Source organism: Olea europaea, unplaced genomic scaffold, assembly GCF_002742605.1.
Source record: "Olea europaea var. sylvestris unplaced genomic scaffold, O_europaea_v1 scaffold2167, whole genome shotgun sequence".
NCBI classification, from domain to species: domain Eukaryota; kingdom Viridiplantae; phylum Streptophyta; class Magnoliopsida; order Lamiales; family Oleaceae; genus Olea; species Olea europaea.
In genome coordinates this window covers 97,007-118,461 of record NW_019239664.1, presented here as the reverse complement: position 1 = coordinate 118,461, position 21,455 = coordinate 97,007, and the positions used below count along the sequence as shown (strand labels likewise).

Below are 21,455 nucleotides of genomic sequence, written 5' to 3'. Positions count from 1 at the left end.
AAAAAAAAAAAAAGAATTGATAAAGATATTGATTTCGAATTTTGTACCTTCAACGTGGCCAATAGATCTCAACTTCAGTCGCGTCTACATAAGCCTTTTTTCTACACATTTGGATAAATCGTTAGTCGTTCATGGCTTTCTTCAATGATGGGGCAGCCACAAGCTCAGACAATCAAGTCAATTGACAAAAAGAATATATCGAGTGTGGGACTTGCCAGAGACGTGAGCCACAAAATGCATATGTATACCAGGAATATATAAAAGAGAGAGAGAGAGAGATTGCATTACCCTTAAAATAATACTAAGTGTGAACTTTTATAATGGAAGAGTATTGACCATTGAATCAAAAGACATGTGGCCTCATTTGATGATCGAGTTGTCTCCTCTTAGATATCAACCCGTCAATTATAGGTTGACGAACATTTAATGTTCTCTGAAAAGTAAACTGATGACTTGACTTTTAAGCATCTGCTATATAGACGTTATATCAATCAATCATATGAAGACTTTACCTTAAAATGATATCCATGTAAAAAAAATCTATTAGGAGATGACTTTCAATGAAAAAGAGGCCTAATGTCTATAACTATCTTCCTGTTGCCGGCTTGGGACCTCGTCTAGGCCATCGAGGTCCGCCTAGTCATGGCATCTCGGTGAAAGTGATGCGTCACCTTGGTTATCATACGTGGGCTTCATTTCTTTCAGATAAGGAGATGGTGTGGAATGTGAGTATGTTTTTCTTGCTAGTTGGTCACCATGTGGAGGTGACTTGGAACTTTTCCATAAGAGGCATAACGAAAAATTTAAGTCAAAGTCAATAATTAAATTTAATATTATATTTTATGAAATTCACAGCTTTTATTAATCCCCTTTACTTTAAAAGAGAGTATCCAACATTTACTGTTCAACCTGAGGCAGCAGTTTCACACTAAACTAATTTTGTACTGTAGCTGAACTCGTTATACACTATTCATCACAATTTGTTTTCTGGAAATAATAATGAAATATGGCAGCATTATTGTTGTCTTTGTTGACTTTATAGAATCATTTGCTGACGGTTACTATAACTTCACTTAAAAAATATCCTTTCACTTCGTTAGAATGCTATAACTTCCAGAAATGAAATTAATGAGACCACTTTATTGCCTCTATTGTTGACTTACACAAATGAGTTACTGTAGCTATCCCTTCCAAAGAAAATCTTATTGTGCATCATGAGAGAGTGAGACAAAAATTATGACAACGAATTGTAGGAATTTTTTATCATGCCAATTACTATTTGTTTAGGAAGCATTTCATTATTACCTATTTGACCCTTACATGCATATCGATGAGCCATTTACTCCTAATCGAGTACATCAATTTTTTTTCCTTGGGTAATTGATCTTGTGTTTTATACCACATAATATTTTTATTATAAAAATTGTCGCGAAAAAAATAATAAACATTAATAAATAATTGATTTTTTTTAAAGAAGAAAGACGAGTTATACGTATTTTTTAAAACACATGTTTGATGTACGTTTAACTATTTTTTATATTCATTTAGATCATTCAATGCGTCTATGACATAGTTCTCGAAATGAGTTTCGAGAGAATATAGAAGATTTATACATTCGACTACCGTACAATTGTCGATAAATTTATAAAATTAACATGTTATCAAAATTCTTAATTTTTTAAATGATATCTCTTTTGACATTAAATTTTTTTTAAAGTTTATTAAAAAGTTATTGTCAAGAATAATAAATATTAATAAAATAATTAATTTTTTTAATAAAAAAANATTAAATAAAAATCTCATCCCCATTTAAGTGACAAAATATTATATTGTGGCTCAGCTTGTGTTTGGCTTCATTAAATTTTTTTTCTCTCTTTTATTTTCAATCGTAGAATTTTCCATAAAATAAATATTATACGTAAATAAAAAAATTTATTAAATCGATTGGATATTGAACAATAAAAAAAAGATTCGACTGATTACACGATTTAATTATATTCAATATAATTATCATCAAATAAGCCCTTTATATGTAAAATAACCACTCAAACTAAAATAATGTTTGATTTATGAGCTCCAATAATTTTGGTTTTTAATCCATGCGTCAAGGGAACATTTATCTTATTCCCAGAAAATACATTTTAATTATAGCAACACAAAATTGAGGCCAACTAAATTTTCGTCTTAATATTTTAACATTTGAAAATTTTTTATATATAAAAGAAATTCAATCGTTTTTAGAAATTTTTTTTCTTATTATTATTTTTTCCTCTCGATCAATTAATTTTTTAAATAATTTAATAAAATTTTTGACGTTATTTAGAAAATTTTCTAATAAACTTTTAATTTTTTTTAATGTCAAAAGTGTGTTATATATGAAGATTACATTTATATTTATCATTTTAAACAATTAATCAAATTTGTAGATTTATTGAGAGAATTGAATAGATATTTTGACATGTTAATAACTTAATTTACCTAGAAAATGAGATAGCACGGGCGGAAAACTAGTATTTATTAAAAGTATGATTTTAATAAAATCAAATAGGGGCTAAATGACCAAGAATTTGTGTTTTGATAATTTGTTGTTTGTATGAAGGATTAACATAGACCATGACAGATCAAAAATAAAATTTGAATAGGAATAATATGAAACTTTAAAATTTACGAGGGCTATAATTTATATCTTGAAATTCATAAAAAAAAAATCTTATATATTGTACCAAACAAAATAAAACAACATAAGTATTGATGTCGAGGTTTCTCTTCTCCTTCCCGAACTTTTGATCTATTTTGTCTTTATTATTTAAAAATCGAATGAAGATGAAGATGTCTGGTTCCATTTTATAATTATGTCATTATTTAATTTAATATTGGTGTTTTTTTTTCTTGTATTATTTGAGTCAAGAGACTAGTGTGCAATTAAAATAAGTTAACAATTATGTTGGGAATCTCTATTAACTGTTGAACTGTATTATGAATATGTTCTTTGCTTTTGCTTTCTTTGACTACATCGAATAAAATCATAATACTATACAGACGTTCAAAATTGACACACTGGATCAAATTAGTTTATACCCGTGGCAAGCAATACTGATAGAAATTAAATTAAATCCCAATTACAATAACTATAACATGCCGATAACAACAAAGTTAAGATAAATAAATTGAAGAAAAGGAAATTTAAAAAAAAAAAGAAAAGAAAAGAAAAGAAAATCAATAAGAAGTATAGATTCAAGAAAACCTTATTATGAAATTTTGACCGGTCCCATATTGCTCTATTCATTATATAATGATTGTGAATATTGCATATTCTTGTGACTTTTTCAGTCACTTTGTGGACAAACCTCTACTCTATTTCCAAGTGCCTATCCTAAAAGTATTTGAAATATGTTCCGGAAATATTATTAATTTTTAAATAACAAGATGTTTAATGGTAATTTCACAGTTAATTAGATGTAATTATCATGAAATAGCACATTCATTGACGGTTCCCATCTCCATTGACCCTTCGACGGGCTATTCTCACAAAACTATTGAAATATGAAGCCTTCTACGAATTGAAGAATATGTTCGGGACGTAAAGTTTTGATAGTTTGAGTTTAACGGAGGCTGCTGAAATTTATATTCAATTATTTTGTGTTCTAAGTATTGAGTTGAGTCATGTTCGACTCATTCTTATGTCGAAAAAGTTTTCTACAATGGTGATATTTTCCGGACAATGGTGATGGAAGAGCAAATGTGAAACTGGGAAAGGCGGGGAACTTGAGCAAGAGGGAAGAGGAAGAAGTTGGGTGGCATAACCAAGGCAAGTGGAGGAGGCGGCGAGGAAACTATATGCAATGGAAAGTAAAAGCAAAGGGTGATGATGAAAAATATAGCTGAAGTGGCGATTGATTCGTCAATCGTTAGTGGCAATTGGGATTTGGAGTTTTGACGAAAATTATCAATGAGATGTGAATGAGGACTATGAACAATTTCATAATCCTCACTATTGCTACCTTACTATTAGGTTTATAGTCTTCTTCCACTCTTCGACGATATGCGGTGCTGCATGGTAGTGTGGATAAAAGAGATTGATGGGTGAGTTGGAATAATACTATATATAACCAATATTGAGCACTATTGATGATAAATAACATTTGTCAGATAAGTTCAATTCCTTTTTGTGTGTGTTTAGAATATTCGTCTTCAGGTTTTCATTTTAATTATTTCAATATTTAATTCATAATGAGAATGCCATATTTTTTTAAAGAATTTTTAACTTGTAAAATGACTTCCATAATATAAGGATTCAAATTTACATAGTTAAATAGAATCAAATTCAAAGTTGAGAATCATATCCAAGATTTTAATTTTTTCTTCAAAGATGCAATCCCGTCCCTTTCACCTTGTCCAAGATGCCTCTCAATACCATGGTACCATGTGTATTATTTTTCCACCAAACTTTTGCATCAAATTCGAGAGGAATCAGAACTGGAGATACCTTTCTAATTTGCTAACCACGCCTTTTTGGGGCACCAAATGTGAAGCTGCCATCAGTGAAAATTTCGGAATAGGTCCACTGTACTATATCACTTATTTCATTTCATGTGAAAAAAAAAAGGGCTAATTCTATCTTTCTCCACAGTTGATAAAGTTTTGAGTAATTACGTCAAATGTCATCGAAATTATTTTGGCACGGTAACAATTACTGACATAAGCAATAAAATCCTAATGCCAAAATTTTTAAAATTCATGGTTTTCACAAGTAAATTTAATGGATCAGGAAGCATACATTGATCCATCGCAATAATTGGATGATTTAAATCCGCGAAAGAGAAATAAGTGAATAAATAAATTGTTCTTTCTTTTCTGTCGTTGAATGTTTTAATTTGATTGAGTTACATTCACGTTTATAAACCAAAAGAGGTAATTTTAATTAGCCATAGAAAAAATTACTCATTTTTCATCAAAGTTAACATTTATAAAACTGTCACTTCTCAATGAGCCAATAGGATTTTAGCAATAATAAATCACTTTACTTCATTTTCAAATAAAGATTAATAAGAGTCATGGTGGCTGTACATCATTTCAGCATAGTTCCTTCCATGTACTACAATATTTGTCTTCTCTTGACATGACACGTAATGAAAAGTTCAACGATTGTATTACAACAATGTCTTCGAAAAGACTATCCTTGTCAACATTCATATAATCGATTAATGTACTCAACATTCATATAATCCATTAATGTACATAACCAACTATTATGATAGGAATAATATTTTCATAAAAAACAATACATAAACGAGCTCAAAGTATCAATTACAAAAATTTCATAATGTCAATGATCATTTCCAATGATGTCCATTCTTTCGACGTGTTCATTAAATATTTTTGGTGGCAATCCTTAAGTAGAAAACATTAATCTTTAATGGGAAATAAAAAAAAATTCTCTAACATGGCACTAATACTACATGCAAGCAATTAAATCCTAATATCAAGATATTTAGAATTTATGATTTTCACAAATAATTTTAATGGATCAAAAAACACACCTTTATCCCTTGCAATAATTGGATGATTTAAATCTGTGAAAGAGAAATAAGTAAATAAATAATCTGTTCTCTCTGTTTACCTTTCTGTCATTTGTTTTAATTTGATTGGTTACATTCACGTTTATAGGCGGAGAGAGGCAATTTCATGGGCCATAAAAAAATTACTCTTTCCATCAAAGTGAACAGTTAAAAATATGTCACTTCTCAATGGACTAATAGAATTTTAGCAAATGAAATTTATGCAACAACAAGAGTTTAAAGATTATACTTTATAAGTTAGAGATAAAGTTTATCCGTTCAATTTGCAGGTATTTAATATATTAATTGAATATTAAATATTTTAATTAATTGACATGCTTATCCCGTGAATTAAGCATTTCAAATTTAGGATTATCTTCACTTCCTTATTTTTGAAACCTTTATTCTTCTCACGCATAACCTCCACATCCTCCAAGGCTCAATGATTCTTCTACATTCGGCATTCATAGATCTCCAACTTTCGATGATTTCAAAGGTGGTTCAATTAGTAGTGGGTGGTGTTTGTTGAAGATTTTGGTAGAAGTGATGGTGATTGTTGTAGATTTGAGTTGATGGTGATTGTTGTAGATTTGAGTTGAAGGTGACAATGGTGGTGCATTGGAGTTAGAGATGGCAATGCTCGGCTTGGCCCTTAAACCCACGAGCTCGGCTTAGCCCGTGAGCTCGAATTTTTTTTTTGAAAATTTTCAAAATTTCTCTCACATTTTTGACAAGCCCACGCTTGTGAACTTTTGGCTCGTGGGCATGCGCGCTAGCTCAATGAGCCGAGCCCTACTTGGCTCGTTGGATTTGAAGAGCCTGAGCGCCCACGAGTTGCTTGATCCATTTGACATTCCTAATTGGAGTGGTAGTGGATTGTGGTTTTGGTTTGTGTAGATTTGTTTGTGGTGGTGGTGGATTATGATGCAGGTTTTTTGTTTGCAGAATTTTTTGTGGTGAGCTTTTGTGATCGAATATGTATTTATTGTGATCAGGTGTGATCAATTCTATATTGTAATTGTCTGTGATCATATTAATAGTGCGTCACAAATTAGACTAATCTGGTCACAAACAGTTATATTGAATACAAATTTGATCACAGTTAATAACATATAACACATGTCAGTGACTTGGTCGCAATTAATAATGGATAAAATCACAAACAATAAATCTAGTACATTTAATACAATTAGTCATAAATCTTGTCAACTACAATGCAACAGCACCTTAAACATTGCTACCACTTCACCACCCCAACCACCATCAAATAGATCAATTCCAATGCACTTTCATCATCTGTAATGCACCGTCACCGCCACCACAAACTTATTTTCTAAACATAGTGCCACCCCACCCCACCCCACCACCACCACCAAAGAAATTTGAATTTCTGGAGATTTATGGATGGGGTTTGCAGGGGTGAGAATATAATATCAGTACATCAATGGATGTAGCTCTTCTTTGATTCCTATTATTAAACATATATTTTTCTCACTACTTTTTTTAATTACACATTCTTCAATAAAATAATATTATATACAAACTTAAAATTTTTTCTTTTTTTTCAACTACACATTTTCTATCAATCTATTATTTCAAAATGCATTATACACCAAAAAAAATAAAAAAAATAAGCCCATTGTATGTCATTTGATATAGAGAGAATTAATGTATATAATATTATAATTATAAATTTAATAATTTAATTTACTAACAAAGTTTGTAGGGATTAGAGAGCTTTTTAGTTGTGAATGTGGTATAGTGCTGTAGTTATTCATTGTTCCCAAAATAATATTCTACGGTTAGACTGTCGATTAAACAGTGACAGAATTACGTGAAACCCGGTCACTTTAGCTAAACCTTATCAAACGTTACGGTCTATAAATGAGTTAATTGTTTGAATACTCACTGAACTTTAAAGGGCGTCACATTTTACACACTGAACTTTACTTTGCACCCAATTACTCACTGAACTTTGGAGTTAATTGTTTGAATACTCACTGAACTTTAAAGGGCGTCACCTTTCACTCACTGAACTTTACTTTGCACCCAATTACTCACTGAACTTTGTAAACTTGCACTCCATCACTCATCGGGTTAAAGAGTTAATTATTTGAATACTTACCGAACTTTACAAGACGTCGCATTTCACCCACTCAACTTTACTTTGCACCCAATTACTCACTGAACTTTGTAAATTTGCACTTCATCACTCAGCAGGAACCGTTTGTTTTATTTGCCTATGTGGATGACGGCTTTAACACGTGACAATTAAATTAGATAAACATAACAATGAATTGTCAAATCATATATCCAAAAGGACCCAAACATGCCTCACCGTTTTCAACACATAAATCGCGATTGGAACCCTAATGTCTTAAAATAGGCCGCTTCGAAGGTGAATTTTAGTATATCACGATTGCTGTTTCTTCTTTTTCTCCTTTACTGGGCATGGCATTTTTGAGTGAAAACGGTGAGGCATGTTTGGGTCCTTTTGGATATATGATTTGGCAATTCATTGTTATGTTTGTCTAATTTAATTGCTACGTGTTAAAGCCGTCATCCACATAGGCAAACAGAACAAACGGTTCCTGGTGAGTGATGAAGTGCAAATTTACAAAGTTCAGTGAATAATTGGGTGCAAAGTAAAGTTGAGTGAATGAAATGTGACGTCTTGTAAAGTTCGATAAGTATTCAAACAATTAACTCTTTAACCCGATGAGTGATGGAGTGCAAGTTTACAAAATTCAGTGAGTAATTGGGTGCAAAGTAAAGTTCAGTGAGTGAAACGTGACGCCCTTTAAAGTTCAGTGAGTATTCAAATAATTAACTCCAAAATTCAATGAGTAATTGGGTGCAAAATAAAGTTCAGTTATTGAAACGTGACGCCCTCTAAAGTTCAATCAGTATTCAAACAATTAACTCGTCTATAAATGTAGTACATTTTTTCTAGATCATTCACGCTTCTTCCCTAATCACTGAGCACGGTCTCTCTCTCACTCTCTGGTACGCTTTCGCTCTGCTCCGTCCTTTCCTCGATTTCTCGGCGGTTTAATTTTATTTTTAATACTATTTGGGTCCCTAGTTTGTGGTTTCTGTTTTCTGATTTTTCTTATAATTATTTGTATGCTGGATTCTATAAATTAAATTAGTTTTTCTGTAAATGATTTTGATTGCAGCTATGAATTTCGATTTATAACCTAAAATTTTGTTTGAAGATAGGAATGGGTAATAGCTTAGTTGGTAGGCGGTTTTACGCTTTGGATTTCAGAGCTGGAGAATTCCTCTTTGAAACCATGTAATTTCTGTTGTCAGTAGAAGTTTTTCTTTTAGTTACGGAAAAAACTGAAAATTTCTGTTTATCACTTAGTATACAATGTAAACCTTTTTTTTTTTTGTTTTTTGTTTTTTGTTTTTTTTGTTTTTGTTTTTGTTTTTTTCCCCTTCTTTGTTGTATACTATTCTGGAAGCTCGGGATTCTCATGTGAATAAACAAGCCAAATAAAGAAAACCCAAAATAGTATCAACTTAACGGGAAAGAAATGGTAAATTGTCTATTATTTACTTTCTTGGTTTTATCCAAATTTTGGTATTCTAAACTTTTAATTTTAAGGCGGGAGAAGAAGTGAGATGAACAAGATTTGCTTTTGCATTTTTGTTAAAATAATCATGTATACCGTTTATTTTATTTTTCAAAACTATAATTAGTTAAGGTGGATTATTCAAGTTTTTATCTGGTTCATATGCTTTTTCCTTCCCACAATTAAAAAATAAAAAATAAAAAAATCTCTTCTATTCTTAAGATTTTTTATTCTTGTTGTTTCCAAGTTTCGAAGTGTTCTATTTTCACTACTGCAATTCTTACAGAAAAGAGGCTCAATATTAGAATGCAAGAATGGTTGATCTTAGTTGTTACTGATATCAATTTGTGTACATCTACCTCAAAAGTAACAAACAGAATTTATTTCAGCATACACAACAATGGCTGAGGCTGCACCACCAGTTGTCCCAAGTGTTGAGTTGCTGGAATGGCCAAAGAAGGATAAGCACCGATTCTTGCATGCTGTGTATCGAGTGGGCGACCTCGATCGCACCATCAAGTTTGAATCCTCCTTAAGAGAAATATTACTCATTTTGTTTGCGCTAAACGTGACATCCTTAAATTTCTTGAGTTCAAGTTACTTCTGCTTTTATGTTTTAGGTTTTACACTGAATGTTTTGGTATGAAGCTATTGAGGAAGAGGGACATTCCAGAAGAAAAATATTCAAATGCTTTTCTTGGGTTTGGTCCTGAAGACTCGCACTTTGTAGTGGAACTGACATACAGTATGTTGAGGCGTTTCAATATAGATTTTTACGTTATTAATTGCTATTTAACTTTCAAAGTTCTCAATTTCGCATGTTTGTATGATTCTGGGTTCATTATTTATCACCTCCATTGCGTGGTTCTGCGTTGGCACTTCATGGAGTGCTTGTGATATACTCCTCATCTCCCTTCCCTCCTCTAAAAAATGCACACACACAGCTGCACAAAACACTTATCCAATCATCAGAATTCGTATTTTCCCATCCAAATTAAGGAGGATATCCAATAAATGGAATTCATTATTTATATTCAAGAGGAATGGACAACGCTAGAAATGGCAAATGTATTGATTAAGAGCTTGTTTGGGAGGGATTTTTGCTAGTGAAAAATGGTATTTATAGAATATGTGGTTCAAAACTAAGGCAAAGTTATGGGTCCCATGGAATGTGTGGTTAAAATGATTTTCAAAAATTCTCTGCCAGACAAGTTCTCAACAAACTGGAAACAATCTAAAGAATTATTTCTCTAATATTGATACATCATAATTCTTGGTTGATTCTCTCTGATGCTATTCGCAGACTATGGAGTTGATAAATATGACATTGGAACTGGATTTGGACATTTCGCAATCGCAATTCAGGATGTAAGTGTTTATCTTGTTTGCTTTTTCTTTGGGCCGATGATCGAAGGGCTTATCTATAGGCCATATTATGGTGCCTTGCGTAATTTAGTTTGTCTGAAATTTTCTGTTTCCATCCGTTAGGTTTATAAACTGGTTGAAGACATAAAGGCCAAGGGTGGAACCGTCACTCGAGAGCCAGGTCCAGTTAAAGGTGGATCATCTGTGATTGCATTTGTTAAGGATCCTGATGGCTACCTTTTCGAACTAATTCAACGTGGTCCAACTCCTGAACCACTCTGTCAAGTGATGCTTCGTGTGGGTGACCTTGAGCGTTCTATCAAATTTTATGAAAAGGTGAACTATTCTTTGTTCTAAATTTGTGCAAGTTTGGTTTAGGTTTTGAAGCTACCTCTTCAATTGATCGATTTCTGGAGGTCTTATCTCTGCTTTTCCTGTGAGTCCATGTGTATAAGTAAATGAAACACCTGTTATGTGCGTCTCCAAGAATTAGTACGTCGATCAGTCATTGTGGATGTCATGATAAGACAAAAATTTTGAAGTTTGTGGAATATTAGTTTTTTGATTACCAGAAGAATGAATGTTATAAGAAAGTTCCATTTTAATCCTTCAAAAATAATGGTATCAACAGTCTCTCTTCTGTAGGCTGTAGCCTTTGACTTCCATATAGATACTGCAGTGTAATATTAATGTGCAGTCTGGAGCGATTGGTTCTCTGAAAATATGCTGATATTTATCACTCTTTATTCACACAGGCATTGGGGATGAAACTCTTGAAGAAAACTGACAGACCAGAACAAAAAGTATCACCAACGCAACCCACTTTTTCTTTGGACTTCAACCATTTATTTTCCTTAGGAATTTGCTAATGCAGTGACAACAAACGTTGTTGTACTGTGCAGTACACCATAGCAATGATGGGATATGATGATGAATATAAGACAACTGTCCTTGAGTTGACATACAATTATGGTGTGACAGAATATACCAAAGGAAATGCGTATGCACAGGTTTGTTGTATGCTTGTGAAAATTCTTCAGTTTGTTGTCATTCAACTCTGGCCTCATGGTGGATGTAATAATATTTCTAGGTTGCAATCAGTACTGAGGATGTATATAAAAGTGCCGAGGTTGTGAATCTTGTAACCCAAGAGCTTGGAGGAAAGATAACTCGGCAACCAGGACCACTTCCTGGACTGGACACTAAGATCACTTCTTTCCTAGATCCAGATGGTTGGAAAACAGTAAGTTCTCACTTCTCAGGGATCCATACTGTACCTTGGATTTTGATATTAATATTAATGTTACTATTGCATTCTCTCTTCAGAGTTTCGCTTTTCCACTGCAATTAGTAGTATTTGAGTACCTCTTCTCCACCCCCTCGTGTGCTCGCCCCCGTTTGCCCCCATTAATTTTTATTACATTTTCCTCTCACATGTTTTCAACCACACAATTTTACATAAAATAATATTACACGTAAGTAAAAAACTTTTCCTTTTTCAACCACTTATTTTTTTTAAAAAACACTATTCCACCCATTTCATTTCCAAATAAATGGGGGCCAAACAGAGGATATAAGATTATGTGCTTCATTTTTGGTAGGCTATATATGAAATTGACAAAATTGATCCTTACTGGTTGCACTGTGACTTGTTCTGAACATTGGTTAGCCCATAGTGATAGATTCGTCTTGATGTAAGCTCATTTCACCGTTTCTGTTTTATTTAGGTTCTGGTCGATCACGCAGATTTTCTGAAGGAATTGGAGATCAAAGAGTAATGAGCACGGTTGTGATGAAGGCACTGGATTTCAAATCTGGGGTTAATAGTTTAGCTATGGTAAATAAATAACCCCGGACGAGTAGTATTTGCCAGTATTGAGTTTTAATCCAAGTCGGAATGCAGTATTAACTATGTTTTGAGTACACAGCGAGCTTTTCTCTGATGTATTTTACTGCATTATCTTATAAGTACTTTTCAAACTTTTCTCTGAGATCTAATCCAGTCAGAATGAACTGTGTTTATGTTTATATTTCAAGATTTTTCATGGCAAACAATAACAGTAAAAAATTCCACAATACGTCGCATAAGCCTCCAAAAGGCGTTCTTGAGGAATTCATTACGCAAATTAAATCTTTTCACACGTTTAGAAAATGTATGGTAGATGAATAAACTTCTCATTGATACAAGTTTTTGGGAATATCGGTCTATGTTTGTATACAAGTTAATAAGGCCTCCTAAATGAAGATGCATGAAACAGAAGATAACACCCTGTTGTTGGAGAAAGATGTCCACTGTGCACTATTTCAACCAAATCCACAAAATTTCCTGAAGAACATTGTGTAAAGGTAGAAATCTGAATAATTTCTCTCTTGTTGATCGAGATTTGAATAAATACAGGATAAACAATTCCAGAGGCTATTAAACTGTAACGACAGGGTAGCAACCAAGAACTCGAAGAAACCTTGCAAATTCCTGTAGAATGAAGAGTTAAATGAATATAACCCCTGCGAGTTGTAACATGAATATAAATAAAATAGTTAACACGGGCCAATTTCTACACCTTGGGTGGGATTTACACAATTAAGCTACTTGTACAGAAATTGTTACACTTTTGTTGACAAATCCTCGATCATCATCATCTATCGACAAAGGTATAAAAAATAAAAAAAAGTGAACAAGTAGCAAAGTCCGGACTTATCGGTATACCAGCCTTAATACCATCTTGCTTAAGAGTAAAGAATATCAACGTGGGAGATTGCAAAGTCTGCATAAATTTCATCATGATTGTCTACTGGCATTACAATCATCCTAGAGTTGGATCTATGTTTTGTTTCTTTGGATCACATTGAAATTTAATTCACCAGCACACACGCACGCAAAAAAAAATAATAATAATAAAAAATGAGCTGACCTGAAGATGTCCCAGAGCATATTGGGAACGAGGCTCCGCCATAGATGCTTCAAAGTCAATGTAAAATAGATAATCAAAGTACCTGATATTGAGGTTTAATCAATTCTACAAATACATCAACATTTATGTTGACTTGGAACAAAAGTATATTGAGTGAACAATCAGGATCCAGACTTTTCATATTGAGGGGTCAAAAATTAAATTGCAATTTTTAATTTTATTATTATTATTATTTTTTTTTTAAACAATGTAATATTAATGAAAATAAGTCAATACACTACTATAATTGTAGTCTACCCATTTTCATACTTTGCGAGAAAGATGGAACTAAGGTTTTGCGGGAAATTTAAATTTAAATTTGTGGGCAATAATTCATTAATCTAAACATTCAATTTTTAACACTTGTCTCAATTATGCCTAAGAGGCCAAATTTCATTAAACTTCGAAATTGCTAAAATCTTGAACTCCAAAAAATCCTACATCTAAAATACTAATTTCAACGACACTTATTTCTCGAGAAGAGATGGAAAACATGATCAATATTATTTGATTGAATAGTTAATCCAGTCCCTTATTGTTTGAAGAAACCCTCAACTTCAATGGGTATTTTTTCACGAAAAGTAGACATGAGATAGAAATCTATTGTTTCACTAAGATTTTGAATAGCGATTCTGAATTTCAAGTTAAATTTATTTCACCTGTTCCGAGAGAAAGACGATCAATTAATTCCCAATTATGATCTTTGCGGATCAGATCATCCATATAGTACACAAAAAGAAACTCCAAATATTTGATATCTTTCTCTCTAAATAAGATCTTAATTTCAATGACAGTTTCATTAGATATTTTACAACTAGAATCCCTCTTACTTATTTTTTCGCCCTCCACCACCACGAACCCCAGTTAGATTCAGTAATGTTACACTTTTTAATTATTGAAAAAAACTAAGTACTCTTTTTCGAATTTAGAAAACAACTTTCAAAGATCCTTTTTCCTTTGGAAGATATAAGAGCGAAACAATCAACCTATTGACATTAGAATACCCAACGGATACTTCCAATGTATGCCCTCATCTTCCCAATCAATTCAACCCTCAAAATCATACAAAATCAAATACATAGTACAGAAAAAGAAAATAATCAACTTATTAATTTCAATCAAATATCATATACGATGGACAAAATTGATCATTAGACCTCCAAAGGCTGCAAGGATCCAGAATGTAAACTGTGACCTTAGACTTGAAAACTCCATCATTGCTCGCGATTTTTACTTCTTCAAATTGTCCAAAAAGAATTTAGAAACTGTAAAGATTCTTTGAAACCCTTTTCTCTCTATTTCTTCGCCATTAAATTCTTATTTGAAAAAATTCTAATGCCAAAGCTCTATAGTTCATTTCACTAACAAATGGATAATCAGATAAACTAGAAAGGGACACTCATTAAGCGTAAGCAAGAAACTTATTGAAATACTTCGTCTTCTCTTGGCTATGCACAAGTAAAACTATTAATGGCTAGTTAAGGCAAGGAGATCTTTCTCTGATTCTCTATCTGCTTCTGGCTCTGCTCAAATGTACTAATTTGTTATTCTTCCTGTCCAGAACTTACAAAAAAGGTAGATGGAAGAATGTTTTAACTATGTTCTTATCTCCTTTTGAATTTTGGAAGATGGAGCAGGTAATGGCATATTGAAGTTAATGAGTAGCAGTATCTCTAGCTATGCATGATAAAACAAAAGCATCCTTTTCCAATAACAAGATTTTGCCTGGCATACTCTTCAATGTATTTTCTAGGGAAGCATTTTCTTGAATAAAATACCTTGTGTAGGACCCTACTACCTTATAAGAATTGCAGGAAGGAAAAAGAACAAATTTAAATTACCTAAAACCTATAAAAGTCTGATAAACAAGTCGAAATAGTTAATCAAATCCCATAGCACTGGAAATACTAATAATAAAAAGACACTCACGTTGCTCTCCCCTTGTTAGAGTCGTCATAAGCAACCCTAATTGGGCGTCTTTTCTGCGGCCGACTCTCAACCTGGAGTTATGTTTTACAGCCAACAAACAAGCATGAAATCCATTGTAGGCAGTGAGAAATGGAACTGTTGTTAAAATCATTCTCATATTTACCTTTAATAAATTAATATCCCTCAGAGCAAACACTGCCAAGGCCTTGAAAAGAACTCCAGGCCCTTCTTCCAGAGTGAATACAATACTAGTCTGGAAAAGAAAACAAGAATTACTTCTATCTTCACACAAATGATCAAATGGGCCTGAATAAAGAACACTACCTTGAAAGGTCTATCTGTTCCAGGGATAATAGGTTCCCTTGCAAGTATCAGAAAACGGGTAATGTTTTCGGAGTCATCCTGTTTGGTGCATTGCAAAACTTAAAAAATTAAAGGATTTTAATATTATATCATCACCATGGCTACACAAGGAAAATAATAATATTCCCATAAAAACAAATATTATTAGAAGCCTTTTCACTATCCAAAGTGGAATCGACATGGAAATCAGCAGGTGAAATTTCAGTATTATTCCAACCGAAACCTGTTAGCTAGGTGAAAGTGGAAGTGAAGTGTATTAGACATGTAAGGAGAAAGAGATGGGATCTGAAATCCTTCATTCTGTAAAGTCAAAAAGGCAAGAGGAGTATGGCTGGAAAGTAGAAATCATTTAAAATCCACCCAAACTAGGAATAATCAAAGGTGAATTAAGCAAGATTTCTTTCGCGTCTCCAAGATTCGAAAACATGACCTCTAAGAAAGACTTAAATTTGAATTCTGGCACCATTTGGATTTAACTCTCTTTTTGAAGGGAAACGGAAAGGTCACGGGTTTGATTCTTGGGGATGCGATGGAAATCTATCAAGGGTGAGGAATAAGATGGGTTTAGACTCTCCTATAACGAACAGTACATAAGTTAATAACTTGGACATAGAGGCCATGTCATTACAAAAAATGCACGTTTTCTGTAATGATCCAACCTCTATGCCCAAGCCGTTACCCCTCACGGATTTATATAGCATTCAAGTAATTGAACCCATGACATTTCTCGTAAGAGAGACTCAAGTTGAATATCGGTATCGATTGAACAACGGGTAAGATGAGCTTAGGCCCTTCCATAACTAATAGTAAATAAGTTAATGACTTGGGCATATAGGTCAGGTCGTTACACAACGCATGTAACCAACTTAACATTTCATTCTTACACACATGCGAGTGCAAAACCTATGTGCATTAGGCCTGTGATTGTTTGAAATATTAAACTGCATAATAATGGGCACCCTTTTCCGAATTTTTGAAACATAGAGAAAAGAATCCCCAGACGGTAAAATAAGTTAATGACTTGGATATAAAGGCAGGTCGTTACACAATACATGTAACCAACTTAACATTTCATTCTTATGCACGTGAGTGCAAAACCTATGCGCATTAGGCCTGTTATTTTTTGAAATATTAAACTGCCTAATAATGGGCATCCTTTTCCTAATTTTTGAAACATGGAGAGAAGATTCCCCATCTTTGCGACGAACCAACAGAGACCAGGAATGCCATCTTTTCTTTTACAGGAAGACTTCACATATGCCACAATCACCTCCCTCTTCCTTTTCCACTGCCACCTAAAATGAAGCGTTAGTGACAACATTGCTGCTGTTCCTCAGGTAGTAAATTACGGCTACACTTTATATTTCATAAGATGAGGAATCGCAATGTCCATGAATGAAATCAACCTACAACTATAGGAAGAGAATCGAAATCTCTCCCAAACATGCAGCAGAAACAAAAAACTCCCAAACAAGCAAGAAGCCAATTAACCGTGGTTTGGCAAATCTCCAAACGACCACAAGACAAGGAGAATAACTTCACTAATCAAAACATCAATTACAAAACTTTCATCAGAGTCTTAACTTCTCCGCACACAAAACTAGAATGTCTTCTCCCCACACAAGACTAGAACTCTTAAAGTATGCCGCACACCCATGTGTATCATTTTTTTTTATCTAGGTTCTCTCATCTCAATTTTTTCTCTACAGCCAAAAGTCTCTTTGTGCGATTCCTTTTCTCTGTCTCTCTCTCTCTCTCTCATCCGCGGCCAATTATTTTGCTCTCTGCCCATGAGAACTTATTGATGAACTAATGCCTTCGTCATTGTATATAGCCTAGTCCCTCAAGAAAAATTGTTAAGTCTTCACAAACACTAGATTTTGTTTCCTTGTTCATGCTTACCTTTTTCTTTCACTTTCTTTTCCAATCCTTCCACTGAGCAGATTTTCTTTCCTTTGGCCTTCACACTTCTATTCCCTTTTTGGTTCCAGTGGATCCATGTGACATTGGTCCATCAAATTACAATTCAAGAACCTAATCCTCATGGTAGCATTGTTTCTCGCACTTTTCTTTTATTTCATTAATTAGAGTCAAAATCTCAACAAAAGGCACTCCAAGAAAACAATAGGGAAGAAATGCTGGTAATCAAACCTGAAAACAAATATCCAACAAATTCATTATCTCATAATTCCTTTCCACTTTTAAAGAAAATGATGTACATCAGTGCAGGTACATGCTTGCATCAAATGGTGTGCGAACCGAATCCTATAAACTTAACACTTTTAATAACAGAGAGCATGTAGCTTAAAAATCGAGATACTAAAATCCTTAAGTAATTATCACACAAGTACAGCGGTAAGGCTAACACTTGAAAGCTGAACATATTGAACACAATAATGGATGAGCACAATAGGTACTAACAAATGTTTGGTATGCAGTAGTAGATAGTCATACTACCAGGAACAAGATTTTTGTTTCTTTTTTATCTTTAACATTGTCCAGTCACGTTTACTAGTCTACTACTGCATATCAAACATGTATTGAATGCAAAAGCAGCCTATTTCGCAGGAGACTGAGTCAAAACCTCACCCGAATTCTATAGTCAAGAATATCAAGCCCATAGATTTCTGCAGCTCGAGAACTTGCAACTGCTCCAGTGTCTCTCAACCCTTTGGAGGCTACAATCTATTCTAGTGTTAAAATGGATTACAAAAGTTGAAAAATTACAGATCTCAAAATATTACCAGAGCAGCACCAGCAGAATCATCGACACTGACTCTGGTAACACCCAACTTGTTTAAGGTGATCTCACATTGATCAAGCACCTGAAAACACCAAATTAATGAGCTTCTTATGTTCACGGACATCAGAAGTATGGAATGTCTAATCAAGCAAAAGAGAGAGAAAATGCTTGTTGCACGGTAAACAGGGCCACAGTCATTCCATTCAACTTAAGAAACTGTGTTTGGTGGGAAATTATAGATTCTGCTTTTTAATCTTGCTATGTTTAGATTTTAGCTTCCATGTAAATTTTACGTGCTAATATTCTTCTACCATGGACCTCAAATAATTACTACATTGCTAATATATACAATCCAATTTTCATTACCTGATCGCCAAATTTTGTCCAAATATTTTAATTTTCTTGTCATGGATAAAGCAGGTTATGTATCATTTGTAACTTTTCTCACGGAAACAATGTAGGGAAAACGAAGTGTTTCAATTTGCAGGTGTCGAAAGGGAGATGAAGGGAAAATGATCACCTGTGGATGGCTCAACACACACTTTAGCTCCTCCTTTCTAATGCCAGGCAGTGCTAGAAGGAAGTGATTCACTTTCAACCTAACTTCTCCTACTATGTGAAGCCTATGATGGAGCAGCAAGTCGTAGTTATGGTGGATGCTCCCACCAACAGAACTCTCAATGGGGAGTACTGCTTTGTCCATCAACCTCAATTCAACTGCCTGAGAAACGGGAATTAATATAATAGAGTTTCCAGAAGATTTAAGATGATTGAGAAAATTTCAACATACACTTTGACAAATAACTACACCTCCACCTTGAATGCAGCTTCAATCTCGTCACACGGAACAGTTTCACACTCTGGATAAGCTTTTACTGCAGCAGTCTCACTATAAGACCCCGGAACCCCCTAATGCGGGTAAACAAATTATTTCTAAGAAAATTGTTACTAAAAAAATCTAGGCATGTCGTTTTAGAATAATAAAAATATTATCTACCTGGTATGCAACCCGGATCATTGACCCTTCACTGAGAGAAGCCTTAAGATCGACTGCAGACAGGGGTTCTGCATTTGAAGCATATCAAGTCATAAAAAGTGCACATAGGCAAAGAAGTAAGATAGATTAGATCACTATCGTTAAGAAATCTGAGACTTTGGAAATTCTTACGGTGTCCCTGTCCGTGGACACAGTGTGTACGACTTTAATGGATGAGGGAAAGGTGGGGGAGTCATTGACTACTGATATAAAATTAGCTATAAAAAACTGGTCTCTACTTGGTGAAAGACAAGATCTTGTTTACATTTTAGAAAATTGACAAGTTTACACAGTCTAATTAATAATCAATTATATCACAAATGGATGTACATGAATTAAAACTAGAAGCAATGCTTAAGAAAAGCTTTTAATTTTGATGACCATCCTAGCCGGTCCATAAAATGATTATCAGTCACTTTCTATTTGTGTAGAAAGATTCCAACTAAGGAGAAACACCACGAATAGAAAAAGGCAATCATAAGCAACCAGAAATGTTCCTCAGAACCCTGCCATATACTGACAAATAAAGACCATCCAAACATAGAGATATCATTAAAGAAATGTCTAAATCATTAGATATATAATATAACTTATAAATGGAAAAAAAATTCCACTACACACACCTAAAAATGGTAACTTGAATTTAGCTAGACTCACTTGGAAGAGAGTTTAAATCCCTATGAAACCCCCTGCCCTCGGTGATCTGAGTGGCCTCTACAATTCCACCAGGGGCGGCAACTCCAGGTGTCAAAGGGATCTCATCTTCTACGGGTATGGTCGCCCTCGGAAAGAACACACTTAGACACTCCCAGTTTCTCCGAATCCTCAAATTTAAGAAAGCAGGACTCCCTCCTTTTGTACACACAAAATCTGAAAAGCCCAATTCAGAAAATAGGAAGTTTTTTCTGTCATTGTTGCTATAAACCCAGATAGGCGCAACCTTCAAAACCATGTCTTCCTATGCCAACCCGACGTGAAGTGTAGTTGTAGTTCTCACACAAACATAGGGTCACGAGAAAGAATGTGCCTGTGTCTGCCAGAGAGGGAGAGCAAGGCAGCTAATTGTTTAGAAAATTTCTTCTGATTTTTTTTTTTTTTTTAAAGATAAATTTTAATTTACAGCGCGAGATAAACTCAGAATGGAGTTTTTGAAACGTAAGCGCCACGGTTTTCCACGACCGTTCAACAGCATTGTAGGAGGACTATAGAAAAATGTTGATGAGCAGGAGGGAAGGAAGGAGAGGTAGGTGAGCAGACTATTGCTTACACGTTTTCACCTCTTTGTGTGTGCGCGCGCGCGGGGGATCGGCGGAAGAGTTTTCAAGCGGCGGAGGGAATGGCAATGCGACAGAGATGAAGCCAAAATTTATGTAAGCACAGACCCTGGCCATTTATTACTCTTCAGGTGCATGACAACAAAATCAAATTGTACTCTTTGTTTCTTGTTATTTACTTTTTAATGCACAAACGAGATTATCTTTTTATTTGTTTTATTTTTAAAGTAAGTTTTATTAATATATCTTTTAATACAAAAATCATATTTATTTATCTTCTTTTCAAAGTTTAGAATCCAATTCGACTAGCGGGCTTATATGATCGTTCTTATTCAAATTACGTCGTTGTATGTCTACTTTAGATACTTATGATCGTTATAATTAAAATTACTCGTTTGGCCCACATACTGTGTTTTCAATACTGAGAAAATGACATGTTATTCATGACTAAGGACGGAGCTAGCATTCAGCGAGCTATGGTGACCATCCACGTTGGCTTCATCGGAATTTTTTTCCATAAATTGGGCGACCGCTCGTTGGCATGCATGAATCCATTCTAATTTACTCGAATTCTTGGATCCATCATTGTAATCATGATAATTGGGGAGCTGCTAACTTATTGGATGACCTACCCCCACCCAATGAGACGAGGCCA

The 21,455-nt window shown here is 34.0% G+C and overlaps 2 protein-coding genes across 3 annotated transcripts; one reads left to right on the top strand and one right to left on the bottom strand.

Moving 5' to 3' along the window:
* Positions 1-8,475: 8,475 nt before the first annotated feature.
* On the top strand, positions 8,476-12,532 carry LOC111380568 (lactoylglutathione lyase GLX1-like). 2 transcript variants are annotated; one of them, XM_023004170.1, is made up of 9 exons: positions 8,476-8,564; positions 9,529-9,658; positions 9,760-9,884; positions 10,443-10,507; positions 10,628-10,840; positions 11,260-11,307; positions 11,407-11,514; positions 11,595-11,747; positions 12,232-12,532. In XM_023004170.1, exons 2-9 carry the CDS (start codon positions 9,540-9,542, stop codon positions 12,280-12,282), a joined length of 882 nt encoding a protein of 293 aa, XP_022859938.1. In that variant the 5' UTR covers positions 8,476-8,564; positions 9,529-9,539; the 3' UTR covers positions 12,283-12,532. The 2 variants fall into 2 exon arrangements, with proteins under 2 accessions (XP_022859938.1, XP_022859940.1); XM_023004172.1 differs by lacking the exon at positions 8,476-8,564 and adding an exon at positions 9,007-9,103.
* Positions 12,419-20,595, bottom strand: LOC111380567 (arogenate dehydratase/prephenate dehydratase 1, chloroplastic-like). Its single transcript, XM_023004169.1, has 11 exons — positions 20,184-20,595; positions 19,488-19,555; positions 19,307-19,399; positions 19,011-19,211; positions 18,492-18,572; positions 18,337-18,432; positions 15,709-15,786; positions 15,548-15,637; positions 15,385-15,455; positions 13,417-13,498; positions 12,419-12,977 (listed from the first exon to the last, which is right to left on the bottom strand). The coding sequence occupies exons 1-11, from the start codon at positions 20,476-20,478 to the stop codon at positions 12,924-12,926; spliced, it is 1,209 nt and encodes a 402-aa protein (XP_022859937.1). The 5' UTR covers positions 20,479-20,595; the 3' UTR covers positions 12,419-12,923.
* Positions 20,596-21,455: the final 860 nt, after the last annotated feature.